The sequence below is a fragment of the Perca flavescens genome, chromosome 9, assembly GCF_004354835.1.
Source record: "Perca flavescens isolate YP-PL-M2 chromosome 9, PFLA_1.0, whole genome shotgun sequence".
In the NCBI taxonomy this organism is placed as follows: domain Eukaryota; kingdom Metazoa; phylum Chordata; class Actinopteri; order Perciformes; family Percidae; genus Perca; species Perca flavescens.
Window position 1 is genome coordinate 7541121 of NC_041339.1, and position 22773 is coordinate 7563893.

Below are 22773 nucleotides of genomic sequence, written 5' to 3' on the forward strand. Positions count from 1 at the left end.
AGGACAGTGACTGTTTTCACTGTGTCTGTGTGTGTGTGTGTGTGTGTGGGTGTGTGTGTCATCATGGCAAAATGTGGTCCTGGAGGCAAAATTACGAATCCCACTATGGCCATGCCAGGACCCGCCCTACGAAGCAGCTCGATTGGTTAACCCCAACCAGGCATTTGACCTCGAGTGGTTAAGGTTAGGATAACAGATTGGTCAGGGGATAGGACCTGTACAAATGGGGTTACATTAAAAATAATCACGTAAACATGGACACCTTGCCAATAAATGCTATTGAAGGGCGGGTCTTGGCGTGGCCATAGTGATATCGCGTCCTGGAGACACCTAGTTTAGCGGGAATTACCACAGAGGCGTTTTTGTGTATTTTGCGCAGTGTTTATATCTGTCTGTCTGTCTGTCTGCGGACAGATTTTGTCACCACAATAGCGTTGCAACTGTGCAAAATGCAGTCACAGAACTTTACAGTTGGGATGAAAATGAAGGCTATGTGAGATGATCGGTTGGATCCAAGCAAGGGTACCAGAAGTAGGGGGGTGGGAAGTAGTGTACTGACAGTCCCACATCAGAGGCAACACACGTTTATGAGTCAGAGAAAATGTGTTGTGTGGTCAGGAACAATAGGGCACTTCAGAATGAATTAACCTCAGCCTTTCTCTCTTATCTTTGAATAACCTGCTCTATTCAAGAGGATTGTTGACTTTTGCAGTTTTCAGTCAGCATTCTTGAGGCTTTTGACATGACCGTGGCTTTTGTGTATTTAGGCACTTTCATTTTGCATTTTCACTACTTAAAAAGGACTCAAATGTTTTCAATGCAACACAGTTTTATTTATCAGAAGAACATTAATAAAATCCCTCTGTTTACAGTACATTCAGAAGATGTATTCTTTGAGGATGCTGATTCTGGACAGGTCAGTATAGCAGTCAAACTGCTCAGACAAATGGCTTGAGCGCCAACCCTCCAACGTCTCCTCCTGGATCTTGGTGTTGGCTGTTGTTTTTATAAGAAAATAAAAAAAAGATTAGCATTAGGGTTGCATGATATGAGGAAAATATCGAATTGCAGTTATTTTTGACTGATATTGCGTCATGATTCACAATATTGGAGTGAATGATCATGTTGGAACATTATTCTCATTTTCCTAAAAATAAATGTATACAAATAAAAAAATTTAAATGATTAGAGTGTGATTTTTGCGAGGATCTGTACAAAACAAATATTTGTTCCTTTAGTCTGTAGGATAGGATTTGTAGGCCGAGCTGTCTCTGCAGCATCACAATACTTCATTCAGAATGGTTTGACACATATTTTTTATATATACAATTTTGATATTGCACTAGTCCAATGGTTCTCAAACTTCTTACACCATGTACCACCTCAGGAAATATGAGGCTCTCACCAGTGTGCCGGTAGGAGTGCAGGCCTACCCTACGGGTTTATACCTTATAACATATAAATATTTATTGTTGACTGTTGTCAGTCAGAGCCTATCTGTACTTCCTCCGTCTTGCTCCAACTGAATCCAAATTTGAGGTAACTTGGGTCAAATCTCCTTACCGTTTTGCACCGTTTGATGCTATCAGGTGCTGTGGAGACTTCACCACCGCTGCTTAAAGAGTAATTTTGTTGTTTTTGTTTTTAAAACCTGGACCCTATTAATAATACCAGTGGTACTTGTACCATAGTTTGAGAACAAGTGGCCTAGTCCATATTAAGATTTCAATACATTTGCAATTAATTGTGCAGTCCAAATTAGCATAGAAAAAATTTGCAATATAAACAGGTAGTGAATTGCTGTTTAAAACAAATGGATAAAAATGAGACACGTACTTTCAGACTCAAGGCTTATTATTTCAGTGGAGATGGTTGGAGCCGTTTGGGTGGAGCTCCTGTTCGTGTCAATTGGCTCTCCAACCCAGTTGTTGGACAGGGTTTTTCTTTTACTCTGCTCCTGGCCCTTCAGCTCCGAGGTCAGGCTCTTAAAGCTGGCTTCATCTTCCACTCTTCGCTCAGCCTTTCCACACCTCCTCCGCTCCTTTTTCAGATCGCTCGGAGTGAATCTGGGCGTTGTGATCGGCTCCACGTCCACCATCATCACCTTCTTCCACTCGAGCCTCGCTTTCTTCAGTTGCTCCTGCTTTTGTTTCTCAAGGGCCCTTTGCTCATTCGCCCTCTTCTTCTCCTCCTCCCTCTGTTTGGCCTCCTGCCTCCTCCTCTCCTCCTCATATCTCTTTTTCTGACTTTGCAATCTTTCAATTTCTTTGTCTTTTTCCTCTTTTTCCCTCATGTGCCTCTGAAGCGCTGAGAGAGCAGCTCTATCTCTGCGCTCCATCTCCATGTTCCTCAACTCTGTAAATATGTCTCTTCTGAGCTCTTTCCTTCTCTCCTCTGGGGTCAGTTTCCTGAAACTCTTAACAATCTCCATTTCATTTTGGAGTTGACTTTGTTGTCTTGACATCATGTTTTTTCTCTGTGTGTTCTCATGCAGGTTGGTTTGCTTTGAGTCTGTCTCTTGTGGAGGTTTGACAAGTAATGACACCAATATATAGAGTGATGGAATTATGGAATACTTATGGAATTATGGAATACTTCCATCACCCCTCTGCTTCTAGAATGCTCAGAGTTCCAGTGTAGATTTTCAATAAGGAGATGGTATTTTCAAACTTTTACGTAAGAAAAGGATTTGAGGCGGAGTAAAAATGGATGTGTTAATCTTCTTTTAACCCACGAGCAGAACAGACTCTGATATAGCATCCGGTACCATAAACATTACCATGGCAACTACCAGCAATGGGCGGAGTATACATGCTGCCAAAACCAAAACGTAGCAGTGTAAATGTAGCCTGACAAGCTATTATTTCCTATTGGCTGTATTGATACAACAAAAAACTAAACCACTTTTTTGTCTCCAATAGTCTTTCCATCAAGTATTTTTTTGTGGTTGAAAGTCTCTTTATCATATTGTGGAACTTTCTTTGGTCCGTACTTTAACATATTCACAAAAATAAGCTTAGTCATTGAAGCCTATTCCCTCTCTGTGTGTAAGTTAGTGAAGTATTTCCTTTTATCAGACTCAGCCTTGATCCACTCATCATTCCAGTTTCAATGATATCTCTTGCCACAGATGACGCATGATTTTCAGTTGAAAGAACACCACTTGAGGCAACATTTTTAAAATAGTTTGATGCCAATTGCATTTCCAAATAATGAATAAAAGTTTTCGGTTTTCTGTTTAAATGTCCACATTCTTTGCTGTCGTCAGTGTTTCCCTGGCAACATATAAAAAAATGTTTGACGTCAATTATAGTTTCAAATAATGAAATAAATGATTAATTGTGCAAATTATATTCTTTGCTTCTGTCAGTCGCTTTAGTCGTTCTGTCAGTCGCTTTAGTCGTGCAACAAAAAACTCAGATTGGGCAGATAGTCTAGCTAGCTGTCCGGATTTACCCTGCAGAGATCTGAGGAGCAGTTAACCATAGTCCTCACAAATCTACCGAAGTTTAGAACGCCAACACAAAGAAAGAGGAAGGTAACAGACATCCGGCAAAAGAGTGACATCTGGCTACATTTCGGCAGTAGAACTTCGTGGATATAGAATATTTAATATATAACGTTCACATTCAAATTATAAATCAACATTCAAATGAATATTTAATGGTCTGCCTCTGAAGAACAAGCTGTGCTGCACTGCAGCTCTTAAGTCAATTTATTCAAAAACCTCAATAGAAGCTTTGAATAAAAAAGAAAAAAAAAACGACATTGGGTACAGCCCTAGTTTCTCGAAGGTTTTTGCTTGATTTTCTGTGGCATGGATTGGACCTCATTTCTACATTGCTTTGGACAAACACGTCTGCCACATGAATGTAAATGTAAAATACTGAAACAAACCCCAACTCAACAATGGTTCCCACTTTTACATGGAAGAGTTCGTCATTTCTTTAAGAGTGAAATTCAATCATTAGTGCCACTATTTGTCTTGTTTCTCTTATACTGCATCACTGAGCACCTGTGGCTCCATATAAAAAAGACCCAGTAAGTGGCATTTACTAATCAGTCTGCATTAATTATACACTGTTAAGTTTCAATTCATTTTAATTGAATTAACTTGGTCTCTGTAAAGCTGGAACTTTGTTATTGTCCCTTTTATCCTATCCCTACATTGTTTTAAATGCACATTGCTGCTCTAAAAGACTCAACAGATGAGGGGAACAACTACACTGTGCTTCTTAGACAGGCACAACACAATAGATAAAATCCACTAGGGGGCAATGTTGGTCTATGAAAGCCACAGCTCTGCCAAGCAAGGAGAGCAGAGTACCTAGCTGTCGCTGAGGTTGTCTCAGCCATGTGGGTCACAGGAGCCATGCTTTTTAAATAGATGAACGATGAACAGTGATGGGTAGAGGGGAGAAATAAAATAGAAATAAAAATGTATGCCAAGCAATCAGAATGAAAAATGGTTGTTCTGCAAATCAGTGGAATGAAGGAGGATTTAATGGAAAGGGAGGGCCTGAGCCAGGAAGCTATTACAATTCAAAGATGCGTTGAAATAATTACATATTCAGTACAAGCCCTTAATTGTGCACATTCACACAGTTCTCTGCTGGTGTATCATCACTGTCACCTTTGGGGCGTCAACGGAATATCGTACTATACAATTCTGATGACAAAAACCTAACTATAACTATAACTATAATAAAAACAGCACCAGATTTCAAATAATAATAATTATTTGAAATCTGGTGCTGTTTTTATTACCTCAGAATAGGAAAGGACAATGTGATGGCATACAAAGGGCTCGATACCTATGAATGTTATTTTTTAATTTGTCATTCTACCTCAGAGAACATTTTGATTTGATTTGATTTGATTCATTTAATTGTATCAAGAATGCCTTACACATGAAAAAAGACATAAACTACAATCGAGGATAAAAACATAATAAAGTCCAGGACTTATTTCCATTGTGGTCCTCAATGACACTTTGGAATAATTGCTTTGATAGGCTGTGGCTCTATTTTTATTTTTTTTTCTTAAGTACATATTCATCTACAGTCCATCCATGATTGAGTCTGCCTCTCCATCCTGCACAACAATTTTAAACTTCAGAACAATTGAGCAAGTAGACCTTGAGTTGAGATTGTCTGTCAACTGCTGTGGACAAGGTCAGTAATAAACCGTCAACTTCAATAAAACCAGCAGTTTTATAGTTTTTAATTTTTTAGCGACTGAAAAACCGTTTTAATGACAAAAGAGGCTTAATCAGTTATAATGGTTCTAGTGGTCTTAGGATTTTACATTGAGTAACAAAACCCCGTTGCTTTATAGTTGTGTTCTGCACAACCCAACATCAATGCTTTGGTTTGGTCCCAAGATCACGTAAGGGCTTGTTCTCATCAGCCGAGGAGTGATCTCTGGAGCATTTACTCCTTTATTTTGGTTCATTTGATCAGGTCATAGTGCTAAGTGCCCAGCCGTGCTGCACTGCACCGAGACATTTACAGTAAAGTCTTGGCCTTCAATCAATAATGTGGTGGGGACTATTACAGTAAGTCAAAATATATTTCAAAGTGACTACAGGAGAAGACCCCAAAAAACTATGAACTACTAAAAGTATGCAGAGATGAATACGGATAAAGCAGTTATTTCCCTGAAGATAACAGAGGGAAAGCTGTACTCTGGACTGATGTTCATATTCATATCAGTGTCTTCTGACAGGGAAAATGTAGCAATTTCCTATTGGATTTAATCAATCAATCTAGTATATCAAAGATCAAAGACATGTCTGCCATGTTACAGTTAAATGCACTGGAGTCAGATTTCAAACCATAAGTGATAAACCCTGGTTCATCTAATGTCTGCGGATACATAATTGAATCAACTGTAAAAAATGTCCACTACAGGGCAGACTATTGTCCAACTGCAGGACATTTTCTGCTCACCGACAGTTTTTTGAGCTCCCCGACAAAAGCTGCATGGTGGAGGCTAATCGGCATTGGCTCGCGATGTGTGAACTGTTCGAAAACACGAGAGAAGAGGCCTTGCTGGTGCCCCGCAGACACATTCCAGATAGCTTCAGTAGCAGGCTAAATATCTGGAAGTGTTTGGGACTCTGCCGGGAAGCCACAGCCAATGAGAGCGCAATACAAGGGCTTAGGGGGAAAGCACTCTTTCTTTTTTTGTTTTATCGCAGCACTAACAACGTGGAGCGCTTGTTTCTAGCGGACATCCAAAAAACCTGCCTCATGTATGGTATTATGACTTGTCACTTCTTGTGTGTGTTTTTGTGACAAAAACGTAGTGTGGAGACTAAACTCTGGGATTCCTCCTGGTGAAAGATCTTGTAGTCTGTGAGCGGCTGTTGCTGGTCAGTCAGGTAGTGTGAAAACAAGACAGCAAGACAGAAAGTTGTGTAGTGTGAAGAGTACAACGAACTTTTAGCTTAAGAAGTGCCTGACCTTAATGATAGAGAATAGGTTTAGGCAGCAATAACTTACAGGCTACAAAAGTAGGTCTGTGGCCAATTGATTGTTGGATTTGATGGAAGGCACAAAACAGGACAAGAGATAAAGACTTACTCTTCTAGTGAGATGTTGGAGTACAGCAGACGGGAGGCGGAGGAATGAGGACCAGACAGGTTGCTGGGGCCGGGCTGGGTTATCGTCTCAGCTGCCAGCCGCCTTTCTGGTATCGATGTCTGGGGCACGATTTCCAGCACTGCCCAGCACCTGACACTCACACACACACACACACACACACACACACACACACACACACACACACACACACACACACAAAGTTGGTAGTTGGTAGATGTAAATTAGTATTACAACATGGCACTCATTGGAGCACATACATCCTCACTTATTTAGCCACTGTCAATACGCAAACTTCAACTAATTTAACAACAAATTAATCTCCTCCCATCACCTATTTTTTCTACATCAGGAAGTTTTCGTCACAACAACTCAAATAAGACGTATGTTTATCAAATTCTCAGCCCTTTTAAACACTGTAACATCAACTAATGTTACCGCTGCAACACATCTTGGAAAAATATATTTGTTTCGAAACCAATATGATCTTGTTTTCCTTGGCATATGTGAAGTTCACTATAAAGCTGAGCCTACACAGAGGTCTTAAATGGTTATTGGTTAATTTCTCGGTTAACAGGGCAAGAATTTGGACAGGATTTAACACATACAGCAATTTAGTTTTCTGGCAACAAATGATTTGATAGAGCATGTTTCAAAAAAGCTACTGTTTGATGTCCAATCACAGTGCAGTCTTATGACCGCCCAGCATGGGTGGCTCTTATTATTAATGGCAGTTCTTTGCTCACATGGAGATAAATAAGAGTTGTTACTAAACAAAATCAGTATCTGAAATGCCTCCGATACTGCCCAAAATGCTGGTATCTGTATCAGTGAGTACAGAACTCTTCGCACCATTCAAATACCATGTACTTTAGCCCGGAATAAAACTCTCTTTTTTAGTTATGACTGACTGTCAAACTACATAATTAAAGAAAGTTCTATGGCATTCATTTTCTGAATGTATTTGTTTTACAAAGGGTAAAACCTGAGCCAGACCAAAATACAATGATAGCAAACATATAAGATCCAAACGGGGTTAGTAGTATACAGCTGATACATACATAATTATCAGCTGTATACTACTAACCCTAATATATATATATATATATATATATATATATATATATATATATATATATATATATATATATATATATATATATAGGACGAAAAACGAAAGGACGAAAGATGCACCAAACGTTGTTTGACAAAACTCCTACTCAAAAAACGATATTACAAAATTTCATTTCAGACATTTATTTACCATTTTAATCATATATAACCTAAGACTTTGGTAAATTAATTTCAAGCCGAAACAATTCGTGAAACACATTGTTTAACACATCAGTTAAGGTTTGTTTTCAAAAGAGATTTGAGAACTTTCAAAAAGCCAACATCAACTTTTGAGCTTAAGCGCCAAATTATCTCTTTACAAATTGCTCTAATAAAAATTTGGGCATGACTTTACGGAAAGCTGAGTTTGTTCTGAACATTTTGATATGAAACACATGGGGATCAATTATATGTAAATACCTTAAAAAGGTAAATTTAAGATCATATGTGAAAATGCCCTTAGACCTTTAAAGCCAAAGCTTATGATGAATGGCACAGCAGCTGCCGGCGTGGTCGACATGTTTGTTGGGAAGGGAATAAGGTAATAACATTCAGCTCATCAGACGTTTCCTGAAAATAAAGATTGTTCACGAGTCCCACTCCTCGAGTCCGAGTCAAATCTGAAGTCACTGTGTGTGACTGAAGTCACAGTGTGTGGTCGGAACTCGAGTTCCGACAAGAGCATTTCAGTCTTACTTCCAAGCCTGGTTTGTCTTCTTCACTTTCAGAGAATAATACTGTCTCCAAGCCTGACATGGAAACAGAGACTTGCTAGTTTTTTATTTTTAAGATTATTTTTTGGGGCATATTTAGGCCTTTATTATATATGACAGCTGAAGACGTGAAAGGGAGAGAGAGAGAGAGAGAGAGAGAGAGAGAGAGAGAGAGAGAGAGAGAGAGAGAGAGAGAGAGAGAGAGAGAGAGAGAGAGAGCTTACAAATACACCACCATGAATCAATTACACATTTATCAGGACAACTGAGCCATCCTAAGCTGAAATGAAGCATGACCTTAGTTCTGAAAGCATGCTGAATCACAAACCATGCTCAATCAAGAAGATGAGGCAATGTTTGGAAACTGACAATGTCTCACTCTTGCTATACTTGACATTGGAAACAATTTCCTTGTGTATTATGTGTACACCATCGCTCAGTGCTGCGTGTCTGCTGGGTTCTCTACTGTATAGCCCGTTAGGTTTATTGTGCTCCCTGCTGAAGGGAGGAATTTCAAGAGAAAACCTATTCGGACATTTACGTAACTATGTACGTACAATTTTAACTGTTTTAGCTTGTCCTTTATTTGTCTGAAGTCAATCAGCTTTAACCCTTCATCTTCAATTGTTTTAAGTCTTCAACGTCTTTTAAGCCAAAAACCCCTTAACTGAAAGAGAGACGGACCTACTACAAATATTGTCTAAAACGAAATTGCGTATTAAACTGGGCCTACAATAACGTGTAGGCTGGCCTAAAGCCTTTTGCATAGAATACTTAGCTACTGCAGTAAAATATCCTAATAATTGTTGTCATTATTTTATAAATCATGTTTTAATGATGCCTCGGGATCCCCCAGTCGGAGCTGGTTAATGTTGCTCGGGAAAGGGAAGTTTGGGGTCCCCTGCTGGAGCTGCTCCCCCCGCGACCCGACACCGGATAAGCGGACGAAGATGGATGGATGGATGGATGTTTTAATGATACACATACATGTGGCACAGTAAATCCTTAGGATTAACTTTATCTGTGGATGGTTATCTCAGTGACCTTACCCATATGCCAGTAAGCAGTGGGGATTTGTATTTACTAATAATATGTTGGATTCACGTTAAGATATTTTTAATTTAATAAAATTAACAATTATATGGAGGCACCCCTGCATTGACTCTGAGGGCCCCCTAGGGGTCCCGGACCCCCTGTTGAAGATCCCTGTTCTAGTGTGTAGAGGTGTATGTAGCTGCCTGGTGTCATTTGCACATGATCTAGTCAAGGTAAACACAGTGGCTTTTTTATTCTTTTTTTTCTTTTATAGCTTTTATAGTTTTATCAACGCGTGTCCTGCTGCCTTCAGATGACTACAGGGATGAATGCATTCAGATGAATTCACTGAAGGATAAGCTTTTCACACTATATAAAGCAGCTTTGGACAGCAGGTACTGTAAGAATCAATAATATTAATTTATAGATAAATGCAGACTGTTTTACTGACTCTTGCTGTACCCACATTAAACCCGTGGGAGATTGTTTTATAAACTACTGTTTCCAAGACGAAGAATAAATGTACAATCTCATCAACAGCAGATTAACACTGCATCACATACATAATGATATTGTCAACTGCTATGTCAAATGTGCAATTATTACCAGCTCAGATTTGTGTATAAGGAGAGACAATCATGTCTGACTAGCAGTCCCAAATAGGCCCCCGACAGGGATTCCCCCCTGGATTGTCAAAGTGTTTAAGTCTGGTGGAAATCAACCTGGTAATCCTTTTAGGGTTCAGCTAGTCTTTGAAGGTTTTCTAAAAACAAAAGTGGGGAACTGAGGATGAATCACAAGTTCTTTGTTTGAAACCAAAGGCCATAAAGTTAGGGTGCAGGGAGAGAGAGAGAGAGAGAAAGCAAGTCATGGACAAGTAAGTTTTCTCCTCCCTCTGCGGCACTGGCTGTTGGGCTCTTTGAATCGGCAGTGCAGAGTGCAGCTCTGAGAGATTTATCCATTCATTTGTTGTGGCTTCGCTCGAATGCACCCAACAACACACCATTTCTATTTTATTCTACTAGTCTTTCACTCTGCTGGGTGGCTCAACAGAATTATGTCCCCAACGATAATTATCAATCAAAATTATGGTCTAAAAAATGGAAGCAGAGGAAATTGCTTACCAGGACGTCAAGCAGGAACATGACCCAAAAAAAAAAAAAAAAAGTAGTGGGATAAGAGAGAGAGGGAGCAGTGTGAGAAAGCAAGGCGAAAGAGAGGATTTGCATCCATGCAGTGTAAGCCATGATTATTTCAGTCAATTTATGGTAACAAACTGTGTCAGCCTTTTGAAGAACAAATAATGTCAATTCAGATGTTTTACATGAACTTCCATTCAAATATTCCATTATAGATTTGAGCTATTAGATAAGATGAAGTGTTTATGATCTCTGGCAAACAAAAAGGGAACTAGTGGAAAGATGTGTGACAGAAAGACAGTAATGAGTATTTCTAATGAATGACAGCATATTCCTCAAAGTGTGTGGCTACACTTTATCCACATCTCAATCATGTCTAAGAAATTATAAGTTGAAATTAAAAGGTGAATCCGAAAAAAGGAGGCTTAGCATTACACAGTATGCCTTCAGACACAGTATTTACTGTAGATCACGTTTTAGCAGTGCTCAGATCCCAACACACAATCACTGTAGTTACATGCATAAAACAAAAGAAATTAGACAACAAGCATAGAAATATATTTAAAGCCATGCTCATGCTCGAACAGCTTGAGTGAAACGTGGCCAGTGTAGACAGCTGGAATGATTAAAATAAAATATCTGTTTCGTGAAATGCCCCCTGTGTAGTTAGTCTGCACAATGTTCTAAAGTGGGTAATAGTTTCATACAGGTAAAACAACCCAGGGTATGTTTAAAAATAACTAGAGTGTAGAACGTGTCGTATGACAGCATCTGAAGGCAAAGTGTTTATAGCTGTTACAAATGTCAATGCTAAAAGGTGGGGATAAATACCTGCTGTCCAAGAGATGCCAGAATTGTTAAAATTATGATAATGGACAGTCTCTCCTTGAAGGCTTCATGGTGTTGCAATTGTTTGTACACACAAAAAGTGACGGAAGTACTTGTGTGAAGAATGAAAAACGAGAGCATGAGTAAGAAGTTCAAATCCTGCCTACTTTCTTTACTCTACATACCGGGAAAATAGCTGCATGAAGTGGGCATACCTGTCAGATGCAGCCCCAGTTCTGACATTGGAAAGGTTTGGGGGGAGAGGGGGTTTCAAACGCTGTTCAATGACCCGACAAATACTTCATTTAAAGCATAATGACCTATCAATGCACACTTTGCAAACCAACCCAACATAAGTCTGTAAATATGAGCCCCATAAAAGGGGGTGTGCACTTACTACTGCATACACTGTAGTTTAGTCCCTCGTAAAGTGGAAGGGTAGCAAAATGTGTGGATTCTGCTGATGTTCATAGAAACATAAAAGGGCTTCTCTAAAAAGGCTGTAAGTACTTAGATGTTAGGCCTGCTGTGACTCAGACACTATACAGCAAAGGCAGAACCTATGGATCATATGGATGGATCGGTATATATGATATGCTGTATTATTGGGCCTTGTTTACTGTGGTCTTAGAGAAAATAAGGCTGCAGTCATAGTATTAGCCTCTTTGCACTTAGCTGTTCACAATGCTGAACTTTAACACAGGCAAATGAAGTTACAAGACTCTACAAACACATTGAGACAAATTGCACCAACTTGGACCAGGTCCTCAACTTTCCAGGACCTTAACAATCTCACGCACTATGCTACTAGAGGTGCAAGCACAGACTAAGGAAGAGGCACATGTGTAACTGTAAATAAAGCCCACTGAAAAAAGGGGAAGATGGATTCACCTCTCAAAAGTCATTTGAACCACAATTCCAGATAGACATCCACCTGATAGAGCTTGATGAAGGGGCAACCTCTGAGGAGATCTCTTCCACTAAGGATCCATTGGTTGGGAGCTATCAGTAAATCATGCACATTCTCCTGCCTGTCTTTCTTCTGAGCCCCCAGAGTACATGCTGTAGCTAGAGGACAGTTCTGTCTGTCTCAGACAGATTCACCATGGACTGCTTCGTACCTACTCATACCACAGGCGACGCAGTCATACATATAGATGGATCAAAGAACCTTCTTTTGAAGGCTGATGACAACAGCTGGTTAGGGATAGACGTCTAGCTGAATAGCAGCATTCACTTATCCTCGGCTGCTTGAATGTTTTCAGACAACAAAGCACAGACAAAACAGCTCCCTGCAACACCAACCTGGCACAAAACTGGAGGGTGACAATGCTCAGTGAAACTTGCCGGACTTTAGACAGTGGCACAATCAAATTCATTTGCATGTCCTCAGGATAAATACGGTGGAAGAAGCTTGTGGAAGAAACTGCTTTGTTAAATTGCACCGTTGCTAACATCGATTTGTTCTATGCAAAATAGATACAAAGAAGAAAGCTTTATTGATGCTGCTTCGTGTTTGGTAGAGCAAGGTTAAATGAAATTGGTAATTGGTAGGACACAGTAACATGATAGCTTTCTCCATTTTAGACTCACAAGTTTTACCCATTGCTTATACTGTCAAGACGTTATGCAGCACTAATGTCCATGTCAAATTTCACCAAAGTTGAACAGTTGCAAAAGCATTAAACCTGTTAAAATTAATTGATTTCAAAATGTCCAAACTTTGACTGTTTAAATACTCAGTCTGGGAAAAAGTAATCTCATTCCGGCTTATGCCAGATCATCTAGAGGACCTGACAGGGCAAACATGTCATCCAATGTAAAAACCTTGGCATAACATGATCTGGCTCCACGCAGAAAATGCTAACTAGCAGGAGCAGGAGGGTGACAAAACACAGACAAGAAGGCCGACCTTCCCACCATCTAATGTACACCACATTTCAGCCACTTTCCACGTGAATCCACATGGATGAAAAGTTAAACACATACAGCCCTGTTAGAGGGCGGAATCCATGCGGAATTGAGCACTTAGCTGTAGGCTCATCTAACCATGCATTTACTAAACTAAAAGTAAAACTACAGTTTGCAGTGCATGTGTTGACCTAAGAACTCTGTATATGTGGCGAGAGAATGTAAAGCCTGTTCACTGCGCATTGAAATAACTTTGAAATGTTATCGTGAATCGATAAATGGAGCTCCCCTGTGAAATAAACCTGCCATTATAGAGCATTGCTTTGCCACGGAACACTGCCTTCAGAATCTGGTGTGTAGGTTGGACACAAAACAAAAAAAGCAGCCTGAAGCTCATAAATCTCAGAGAAGTATCCCAGAGGAGAGAGAGTTACTATGTGGAGCTGCTGTAAGTTGTTTTGCCAGAAGCTGATCAGTAAAGTACACCAAAGTTCAGATACAGCCAATTATTGGCCATAGCTCAGTGAAATTTGTCATGAGTGTGGATCTCGTTTAGCAGTGCAGCGGTGTATTTTATTTCTTGTGCTTGCTTGTTCATTTTTTATTTCAACATTTTTGGCTTTTTTGTATCTGATAGAAACAAGGTGCACATGGATATTGCATCATATATACCTGCCACATTTGGATTAAAATTGGAGTGTATGAAAGCTGTTGTGGGGTCTTCGAAGATTGCTCTGCCAGTCTTGCTTAGGCTGGGGTTGATATGAAGGATATACATTTGTGTCAGAATATAAAAAATACATTCACTGAAGTGTGTTATCAGTATTGCTGTGGTAGAGAAGTTGTAAAATGTGTTGATAATAGATATGTCACGATTGTCCAATTCCACAATGATGATGATTCAATTTTCGATTTTTTAACAGGGACGGCAATGCCACAATAAGAGCCACTAGATGGCGGAACGCACGTAACAGTTTGAGTTTTACAAAATTAACAAAGTGCAATTACCATAATGCTTACCATAATGCAACTGGATAGCATATTGTCTTAAGACCTTGCCTGTCTGCTAAATGGTGATGTCTTTTAAACTCCACACCGAGAGTTAGTAATGCAAGCTCTCCATTTTAAAATTTAATGTCTCCAGGCGAAGGCTGAGATTCCAGGGTCACTTGAGTAATTCTATCAGACTTGACAAAGCTTCTCGAGAACTACATAAGACATTATGCAACAGTTTTCATAGGCTGGGTAGGACAGCCCGTGTTTGGTAAATTGACTGTAAAATCGGGGGAGCAGAGTTTTTTTTGTCTATCCATTTGTGTCTTTATCTTTCTTATGAAACTGACTCTCTTTCTCACTGATGGAAACAGACACAAGCCCCAAATGAAGCTAAATGTTCTTGACTGATACTCTGGTGGAGTTAGAAGTTTTTGTTCTGATTCTGATATGGTGGGCAGCTGCAAGTGTGTGTGAGTATAACGAAGAGATGCAAGTCTAATGTGTTTGATTTCTCCTTGTCACTAAAACTAGAGATGCAGCCAGTTTATATAATAAAAATGAAGGCTCTAAAGAACATTCACAAAAACATACTGTATATTCACAAACAAAATCACACTGCAGCAGCCTTCATTACTGGAGACACATTTGTTATGTTCATATGGCCGCTGTTTAGGATTGCTAACCCTATTTACTGAAGAGTGAGGTTTGACTCCAAACTCCATACCCCTGAGGCTTGTTTCTATGTCAAAGGAAACCGCAGGTTAAATGTTCTCCCAAAATGCACCTGTCTTTGACTCTTCAGCTGCGAAAAAAAACACTCAAGAGATAGTGGATGATCTGCACTGTACGGTGCATCTGGAGTCCTCTGTCGATGGTTGTTATGCCAGATGGCCGATGCTGTTACTGCCCGCTCTCCTCAAACCTCTGCTGATGGTCTCAGAGGTTCCTGCCTCTTTAGCCAATGTCAAAGCTCTCTTTCTAGGCATGACAGCCTACGGCCTTAATTCCACCCAAGCAGTTTCACATCTGTAATCCGCAAAGCAGCCTGCTACTCTACTTTTACCTCATATGGACATTTCGCACAAAACCCTACCGTTATTACATTGCACAGTCGCATCACGCAACATTGTTATTCCTTTTAGAATCATCGAATAAAACCTAGTCTATAACAATCCACCTATTGACAAAAGTACAACAACATTTTTACTTTAATTTCAACACATGGTTCCCAACCTATTTGGTCCATGATTAGTCTATATCGACGCGTTTCACTTCCGGGATTGTTCATTGTTCAAATTCCACCGGACGTCACTCTTTTCGGCCAGATATCCGTCACCTTCTGCTATCTTTGTGTTGACATTCTAAACTCCGGTGGATTTATGAGGTTAATTGAACAGTTTATAGTCTATAGGCTTTTTTTCTATGAATTATTCATTACTTTTAGCTAACTGTTTAAACATCTGTGCTCACTTGCTAACTAGTTTTTTTACGTACTCTTATATAACTGCAACACATAGGTATTAGGTATTACTGTTTAGGTGTTACTGTTGACTTAGTCTATATCCTTGACATTCCACTTCCGGGATTGGTCCGGTGCCGCAGGAAATTCTGCCGGATGCGTGTATTTTCGCCGATGTCCGTTTCCTTCCGCTTTTTTTGTGTTGGCATTATTATTATTATTATGAGGACTATGGTTAACTGCTCCTCAGATATCTGCAGGGTAAATCCAGACAGCTAGCTAGACTATCTGTCCAATCTGAGTTTTCTCTCGCACGACTATTTTACAGCAGCTCCGTGAGAAGCTTAGCGCCACCCATGATGATTGTGATTGGTTTAAAGAAATGGCAATAAACCAGAGCACGTTTTTCTCCCATCCCGGAATGCTGTGTGGACTCACCAGACCTTTCTCCGCATGTGGATGGTCTGGAAAAGCAAGACTACTGTTGATTTAATGTCAATATGTGGATACAAATCAGTTAAGCTACTCCACGATATTTCCACGAACCCCCTTGCAAATGCAGAAGTACCCCCCGGGGTACAAGTACCCCTGGTTGGGAATTACTGCATTAAACAATTGAGACCCCCTTATGATGGCTGACACATACAGTAGTTTAAACCTAATGATTACTGTGAACCCCCCCCTCCTTCCCCCTGGATATCCTGCCTCTATAATCCCTAACCCTCTGCCTGTGGAGAGGTTGTGGCAGTTCTTCACAGAAATAGCCCAGTGTCCTGTGGTGCTCTCTCCTGGGAGACTATACACCAGATGCTCTCCTTGGGTAATAAGTCTCTGCAATGGTACAAGAGTAGATTCAGAGGTGGGTTTTTTTTATCTCACGCAATTTCCAGAGAACATGGCTGAAAAAAAGTATGACTCTTAAAGATAATGACACCTGAAAAGGTGTATAAGCTAATAACTATTACTTGTCTGAAGGTTATTATTATATGGTGTTGCACTGACTGCTGCAGGAAATCATTCCTACCACAAGCAATAAAATGTTTATCACTGAGTGTTAGATAAGACTCATATACATCACAATACTGCACTAAGTGCAACTTGCACAAACATAGGTTTTACTTACATCTTTATAAATACTATTTAAGTAGTTGTACATTTTTATTCCCAACTTATATACGTTAATACATTCTTTCCTTAGTATTTTTTTTTTTATATTTGTTCTTGTTATTATTTCATGCATATTCTGTATGTGTGCTGTGTGTCTGATATTTTGCTGCTGTAGCCCTGAATTTCCCTATTCTATCTATCTATCTACAGTATCTATCTATCTATCTATCTATCTATCTATCTATCTATCTATCTATCTATCTATCTATCTATCTATCTATCTATCTACCTACCTACCTTATCTACCATATATATCTACCTATCTTATCTATTAATAAAGAAGTTAAAGGGCTGTAAGAGAATAATGGCTCTCATTTATGAAACGTGCGTACGACCTAAAACAGGCGTACGACGGGCGTACGCCGATTCCTACGCAAAGCTCGGCATTTATCAATTTGGACGTGAGCGTAGGCTGCGATCAAATCTCACGTCTGGTCTGAACTTGTGTACGCAAGTTTTCGAGTCAGTGTGGACTTGCGGTGCAGCATATAATCAGTTTAACAGGAGAAGCAGAAGTCATCAGTTGATTACGTATCAGCAATGGCAGATATGGCTCTTTTAGAAGACCTCTATGCGCCGGTCTGCAACATTGTTTTAGCCTGTGGAGTTCTGCACAACATCGCACAGGAAGACACGGTGCCATAAATGTAGCGATGGAGCCAGATGACCCGATGCCCAGAGAGCAGTGTCCAGAACAGCCCCAACTGAGGGCTATATGAAGGAGACAGGATATTATTCCTCACTTTTAAAAGGTAGCCTATAGTGTTATGTTTGGCAATGATATTCAATACAGGAAACATGACGATGCACAACATTTTTATTTATTCTTCAGGTTTTTGTTTCTCTTTCAAGTGAATGATTTATTTCTGCCATTGACCAAGTTATTTTGGCTTGTTTTTCCAGCCCCTCTGCTGTCAGGAGACAGGGTCCAGCACGGGGGCGGAGGACACGCGCTCTCCCTCAGCTGTTGCCTCGTTCCGACGAACACGAGTAAAATAAAAGACACTGCATAAACTCCGCTACCGTGTGTTTATTTAATTATAGGTACACCTACATGTAGGCCTAATAGATTGCAATAGAAGCCCGTATATTACTATTAGGACTATAGAAAATGTGTCAAGGCTGTATAAATTAAATAGGCTAAACTTCAGCTGGAGTCCGATTTACTACGGCAACACTGTTGACCGCATCAGTGATCTCTTTTCATCCCGCATTCTTTCTACAGCCTTTAATACCAGTTTTACCAAAAACCCTCAAAACCCAGAATATATTGGGGCGTGATATTTAAATGACGATCGTTTCCAGCCGCCGCATTTATCAATGTACGACCATTCTTACGCTCTGATTGGTGTGATACGAACGTTTCATGAATCCCACGTGAAGCCTGTCGTAAGACGATTTCTGCGCTCATATCTGCGCTGGTTTCTACGTTAGGTTGATAAATGAGGGCCAATGTGCTTACCAGAGGATGTTGAGCACAGTGCAGGTTGTCAGGCCTGCGAGCACTGCTCTCCGAAACCACAGGATCTGGACATGAAGGAAATACATTACCTGGTGACTGACATCCTGCTCAAGCAGAGTTATAGCTGAATTTTCTAAAGCTACGACACAGTATGATTACATCAACGCAACACAAAGCCAGTAAAAGTCGTAAACAATCAGCCAGGCTTAAGGCCATTTTACAGTTGTGCGGAGGCTCCACGCAGAGCTCTCGCCGTAGCCTACGTAAGTGGCCTGATGTTTGTACTTGTGCGCTGGTGTGTGTGTCGAGGCGGCATGTGTGTGTGTTGGGAGTGGGTGATAGAGCGAGGGAGAAGTGAGAGAGTGACAGCAATGGAGCGAGTACCGACTCTAGAGTCATAGTGAGAGAAACAAAGTGTCTCCCCTGTTCTTTCTGACCACGGTGGGAAATCTGTAGCAGGAAAAGTTAACCCTCTCCTTGAGTTCATCTTGTTTATGGAGAAGGAGAACCAGGAAATGAGCCAGGGAAAATGCAACGTTACCAAGCCACGGCCGAGCAATGTACGTGTAGTTAAATTTTTTGAGAGATGCGCGTCAGGCTACAGCGTAGGGTCCGGCGTAGACGCAGAGGGGTCTGCGGGGCTACGCCGTCGATTTTACGCACGACTATAAAATGGCCTTTAGTTTCACATAAAATGCACACTTCAGTTTGCTGCACCCTTCATTTGCATTCTTTGTCCACTCAGACATCTGAACCATAGACTGTATAAAATATGGATGTAGTCTTCGTGACATCACCCATAGGTTTCTTAAGAAATTTGTTTCGTTTCTTTCGCCTAACTCTCAGCTAATCCAAAAATGGAGCGTGGATGGAGCGAATCGGCGCAAATGAAGCCTACAGTCTCCTGTGACGGCACCTTAACTATAAACCTCAATATAACTGAAATGCGTGAGGTATAAAAACATCCAAGCCCCAAAGTTGTCATGATGGGGAAAACTGGCTATAGATTTTATTGCTCCCGGCAACATGTTTATTTCTGCTGTAAAGTTGGGCAATTTAACATGGGGTTCTATGGGGATTGATTCCTTTTTTGGGCTAGCTTCATAGTGGCCATTCGAGGAACTGCAGTTTTTGGCACATCCTCTGAACACTGCTGAAGAGAAGTCTAAGGCATGTCAGTGACGGTGACACACGTCCCCTAAGCCACTATACTTGGTGATTCTCACCTTGTCTTTGTATGTTTTATGCAAAATATCTGTGTTTAATGCAAAAGATCTTTCTTCAAAGAGAATGACCCCAAAACATATAAATCATGCCGGGGGATAATGATACATTTAGCTATGTCGGATGTGGGTGTTTAGTTATATTAGGCAGAGTATGTTATTCAGACAAAGGCATAGAGAAATTGCAGCAGCAGAAAGGCAGGCTGGCAGTCAGTGATAATGGGGCAGGAGGACATATACATGCTACTTGTTTGCTTTGAGGCCTCCGCTTTGTTTTTATGTGCAATTTAAACCTGCACATAAAAGAACCTGAGTGGAAATGCTAGACTGGAAATTTGATAAAAAACTGTTGAAATATTAAAAAAAAAGTCTTTACACTTGGCTGAGGTGGAAAAGTTGGTCTAACAATCAAATTGATATCAATGATAAGAAAAAGCTACAAAAATGCAATTGAAACTGACTTAAATAAATCATGATGCACATGGTGCACACGTAGCATGCGACTTAAACGTCACTCAAGCTTCCACTGAAGGGACTAAATCTTTGCTAAATTTCTGTAAATTTGGTTAAAATACTTTTAGATGCAAACTTGGCTGGTTACATTGCTTAACCCAGAATTTCAATGGGACATGGCTTGATTGTGTCTACTGGAAGTGTTTCTCAAGCATCTTAAATTATCCTATTCTTCAGTAACCAGATTCTGTTGTTCTGTTCATTGGTGTTAGAACTTAATTCATAAGTGTTACTTAACTGGGTTAAAAAAGGCCATTTTAAATGTTTAGTTGATGTCATTCAGAACAGTTATTGCCTACACTCACATTACATACATGCAGCTTTGTCGAAAATATAGCTATTTCTTTCCTGTATTCTACTCTTATTGGATAAATAAATATATGTATAAATAAAGATATGCTTATGCATGTATCCATATATTATTCAGACACATGATCCTGTCTAACAAGACTATGTGACTATGTGCCCCCTAACCAGCAGCACTTCTGACCTGACCAATAAGAACTGACCCAGCCAGCGGGCAGGGTTAGTCACCCAGCAGGAATGGTAAGACCAAGCCAATGGGAACCAGCGGTGCTCACCAAATGTGTGTGATGCTCTAAATTCGATACCAAGCATGGAATTCCTGTACCATATCAGTGTCCACAATATTTTCAAATAATACTCGTCCAGGTCATCTTATACTTATAAATGCTATGTTTTATGATAATAAAGAAATGTGGTTTACTTCATAGGTGTCTTCATAGTGTCCATTTTCTTATTACATTATCTGGGTCACATAACAGTGATATAACCAAAAGATGTATCCTAGGATTCATTCAATACTTTAATTTGTTTGGAAAAGTAATACATAAATATATCATTTTTAAATTTGACTTAAGAGCTTAAGAAGCGTTTTGTAAGAGAGAGAGACTGTATGGAGCTATGAATAACCTGATTCCTCTGTGTGCCATGTAAAAATCAATATGATCAAAAACAGGATAAGCCTCATAACCCCAATATTCATGTCCATGTAAACACACGTGATTCAAACAACATGCTAGCTCCGTCCGTGGGTTTAGTGATACCCAGTGTCCAGCAACCAGTTTATCTCTGGATCAAGTTATAAAAATGCATTCTTATTAATAGAGGATGGGTTGTTGGTGAAGTAACGTATAGGCCTAATTAATGTGAAAAGTATTACTGTGAACAGAGCAGAGAGCAGAACCGAGCCGAGTAAATACGCATTGTTATAATCAGATGCGATTGTCTCACAGAATTTTTTTTTACGCAGTGTGTACAGGATTACGGCTGCTGGCGCCAATGCGGTGCCTCATAAGCTATTTCTGAATTCAGTACAGTGAGCATACAGATCAGAAGTCAGTGCAGGACATAGTAGAGGACTAGATTTACCTGTGTTTTGTTGTGCGAGATCTGCGAGAAGAGCAGAGGCATCACGTTTACAATCCCTCCTGTTTGGGACAAAAACAGAACAGCAGGTCAATCGCATTTGGCATTTTTTGGGTAAGACTTTATATGAGGGCGTATGCATGAGCATAAACTGGCATTAAGTGGTTGGTTTTTACATTGGCTGTCATGTGACCATCATAATTGTCATGAATATTTTTCCTTGACCTTAGGTAAAGTGAAACAACTTGGACTTGTCATGAAGTTTGATTTCACCATGAAATGCTTTTCTAAAGGTGTCACGAATAATACACAGTGACAGTTCAATGAAATGTTAACACAAAAGTGGTAAAATAGTTTCTTAAAGATTGATAATTGGGCTTGCCATGACATATTTATAACAGGTTATGTTGTCTAGGTTAATGTCAAGTTGTCATAACAAAGACATTGACAGGTTATATTGTCTTGCTTATGTTATGTCAAGTTGTCATAACACAAACATCACAACAGTCATAAACATTCAGAAAGACTCCTTCATGTTCATCATGTCAGTCTTATGCACACCCCTTCAAATAAAGTGTTACAATTTCTTCTTTACAGCATGCAGACAAAACTTTATAATAAAAATATATATATAAAAATAATTTTGTTGCCATCTTCATTCATATCTGTGGGCTTCTGTTGCTGTACCACACCTTTATTTCTCACTGTACCAGCAGCACACCAGTGTGTCGTCACTGTCCTCTATGCTCTTAGAGCCTGTGTTTAAAAATAGATTTTGCGATTTACATCAATCTCCATTTGAATGATCCAAAATCGATTCATAAAATTCTGAGATTGATCTTTGAACATCAGGAGACTGATCTCGGCCGACATTACTGCCTTTAGGAGGTTGAAGCGGGCTCTGTTTATAAGATAGATTGAAGATACTGGTATTATATGAAACTAAACGACATAAGGCATCTGTTGGTACCAACCATGTCATGGGGGGCTAAATAATGCTCATAAGTTGCAAAGTGTCATGGCCATTTTCAGGGCCATCAATGAGATGTAGGGCAACATTGTCAGGGTGTTTGGCAAGCTCGGAGTCATACAGTACAGCTTTGTTCATGGTTACACTTGAAATATGTCTTCAGCATTATCTTTAGACTTTAAAGTCTCCTTTACTAGCAGTTAAATCACCTCATTTTTTTATGGCCACAGCCTTTTCTTTTTCTAATGGA

The 22773-nt window shown here is 39.9% G+C and overlaps 2 protein-coding genes across 3 annotated transcripts in view; both read right to left on the bottom strand.

Moving 5' to 3' along the window:
• The window catches only part of si:ch211-51h4.2 (uncharacterized), a 97164-nt gene that overhangs the window by 17297 nt on the left and 57094 nt on the right, over positions 1–22773 (bottom strand). The window contains exons 10-12 of one of the 2 annotated variants that reach the window (XM_028588046.1): positions 21557–21615; positions 18429–18493; positions 6588–6737 (exon numbers count right to left, since the gene is read on the bottom strand). In XM_028588046.1, coding sequence (XP_028443847.1) covers positions 6588–6737; positions 18429–18493; positions 21557–21615 — 274 coding nt within the window. Of the gene's footprint in view, positions 1–6587; positions 6738–18428; positions 18494–21556; positions 21616–22773 lie in introns of those variants that run through there. The other variant, XM_028588047.1, reaches the window with a different exon arrangement.
• Positions 832–2730, bottom strand: LOC114561896 (uncharacterized protein KIAA1211 homolog). Its single transcript, XM_028588050.1, has 2 exons — positions 1837–2730; positions 832–996 (listed from the first exon to the last, which is right to left on the bottom strand). Exons 1-2 carry the CDS (start codon positions 2465–2467, stop codon positions 878–880), a joined length of 750 nt encoding a protein of 249 aa, XP_028443851.1. The 5' UTR covers positions 2468–2730; the 3' UTR covers positions 832–877.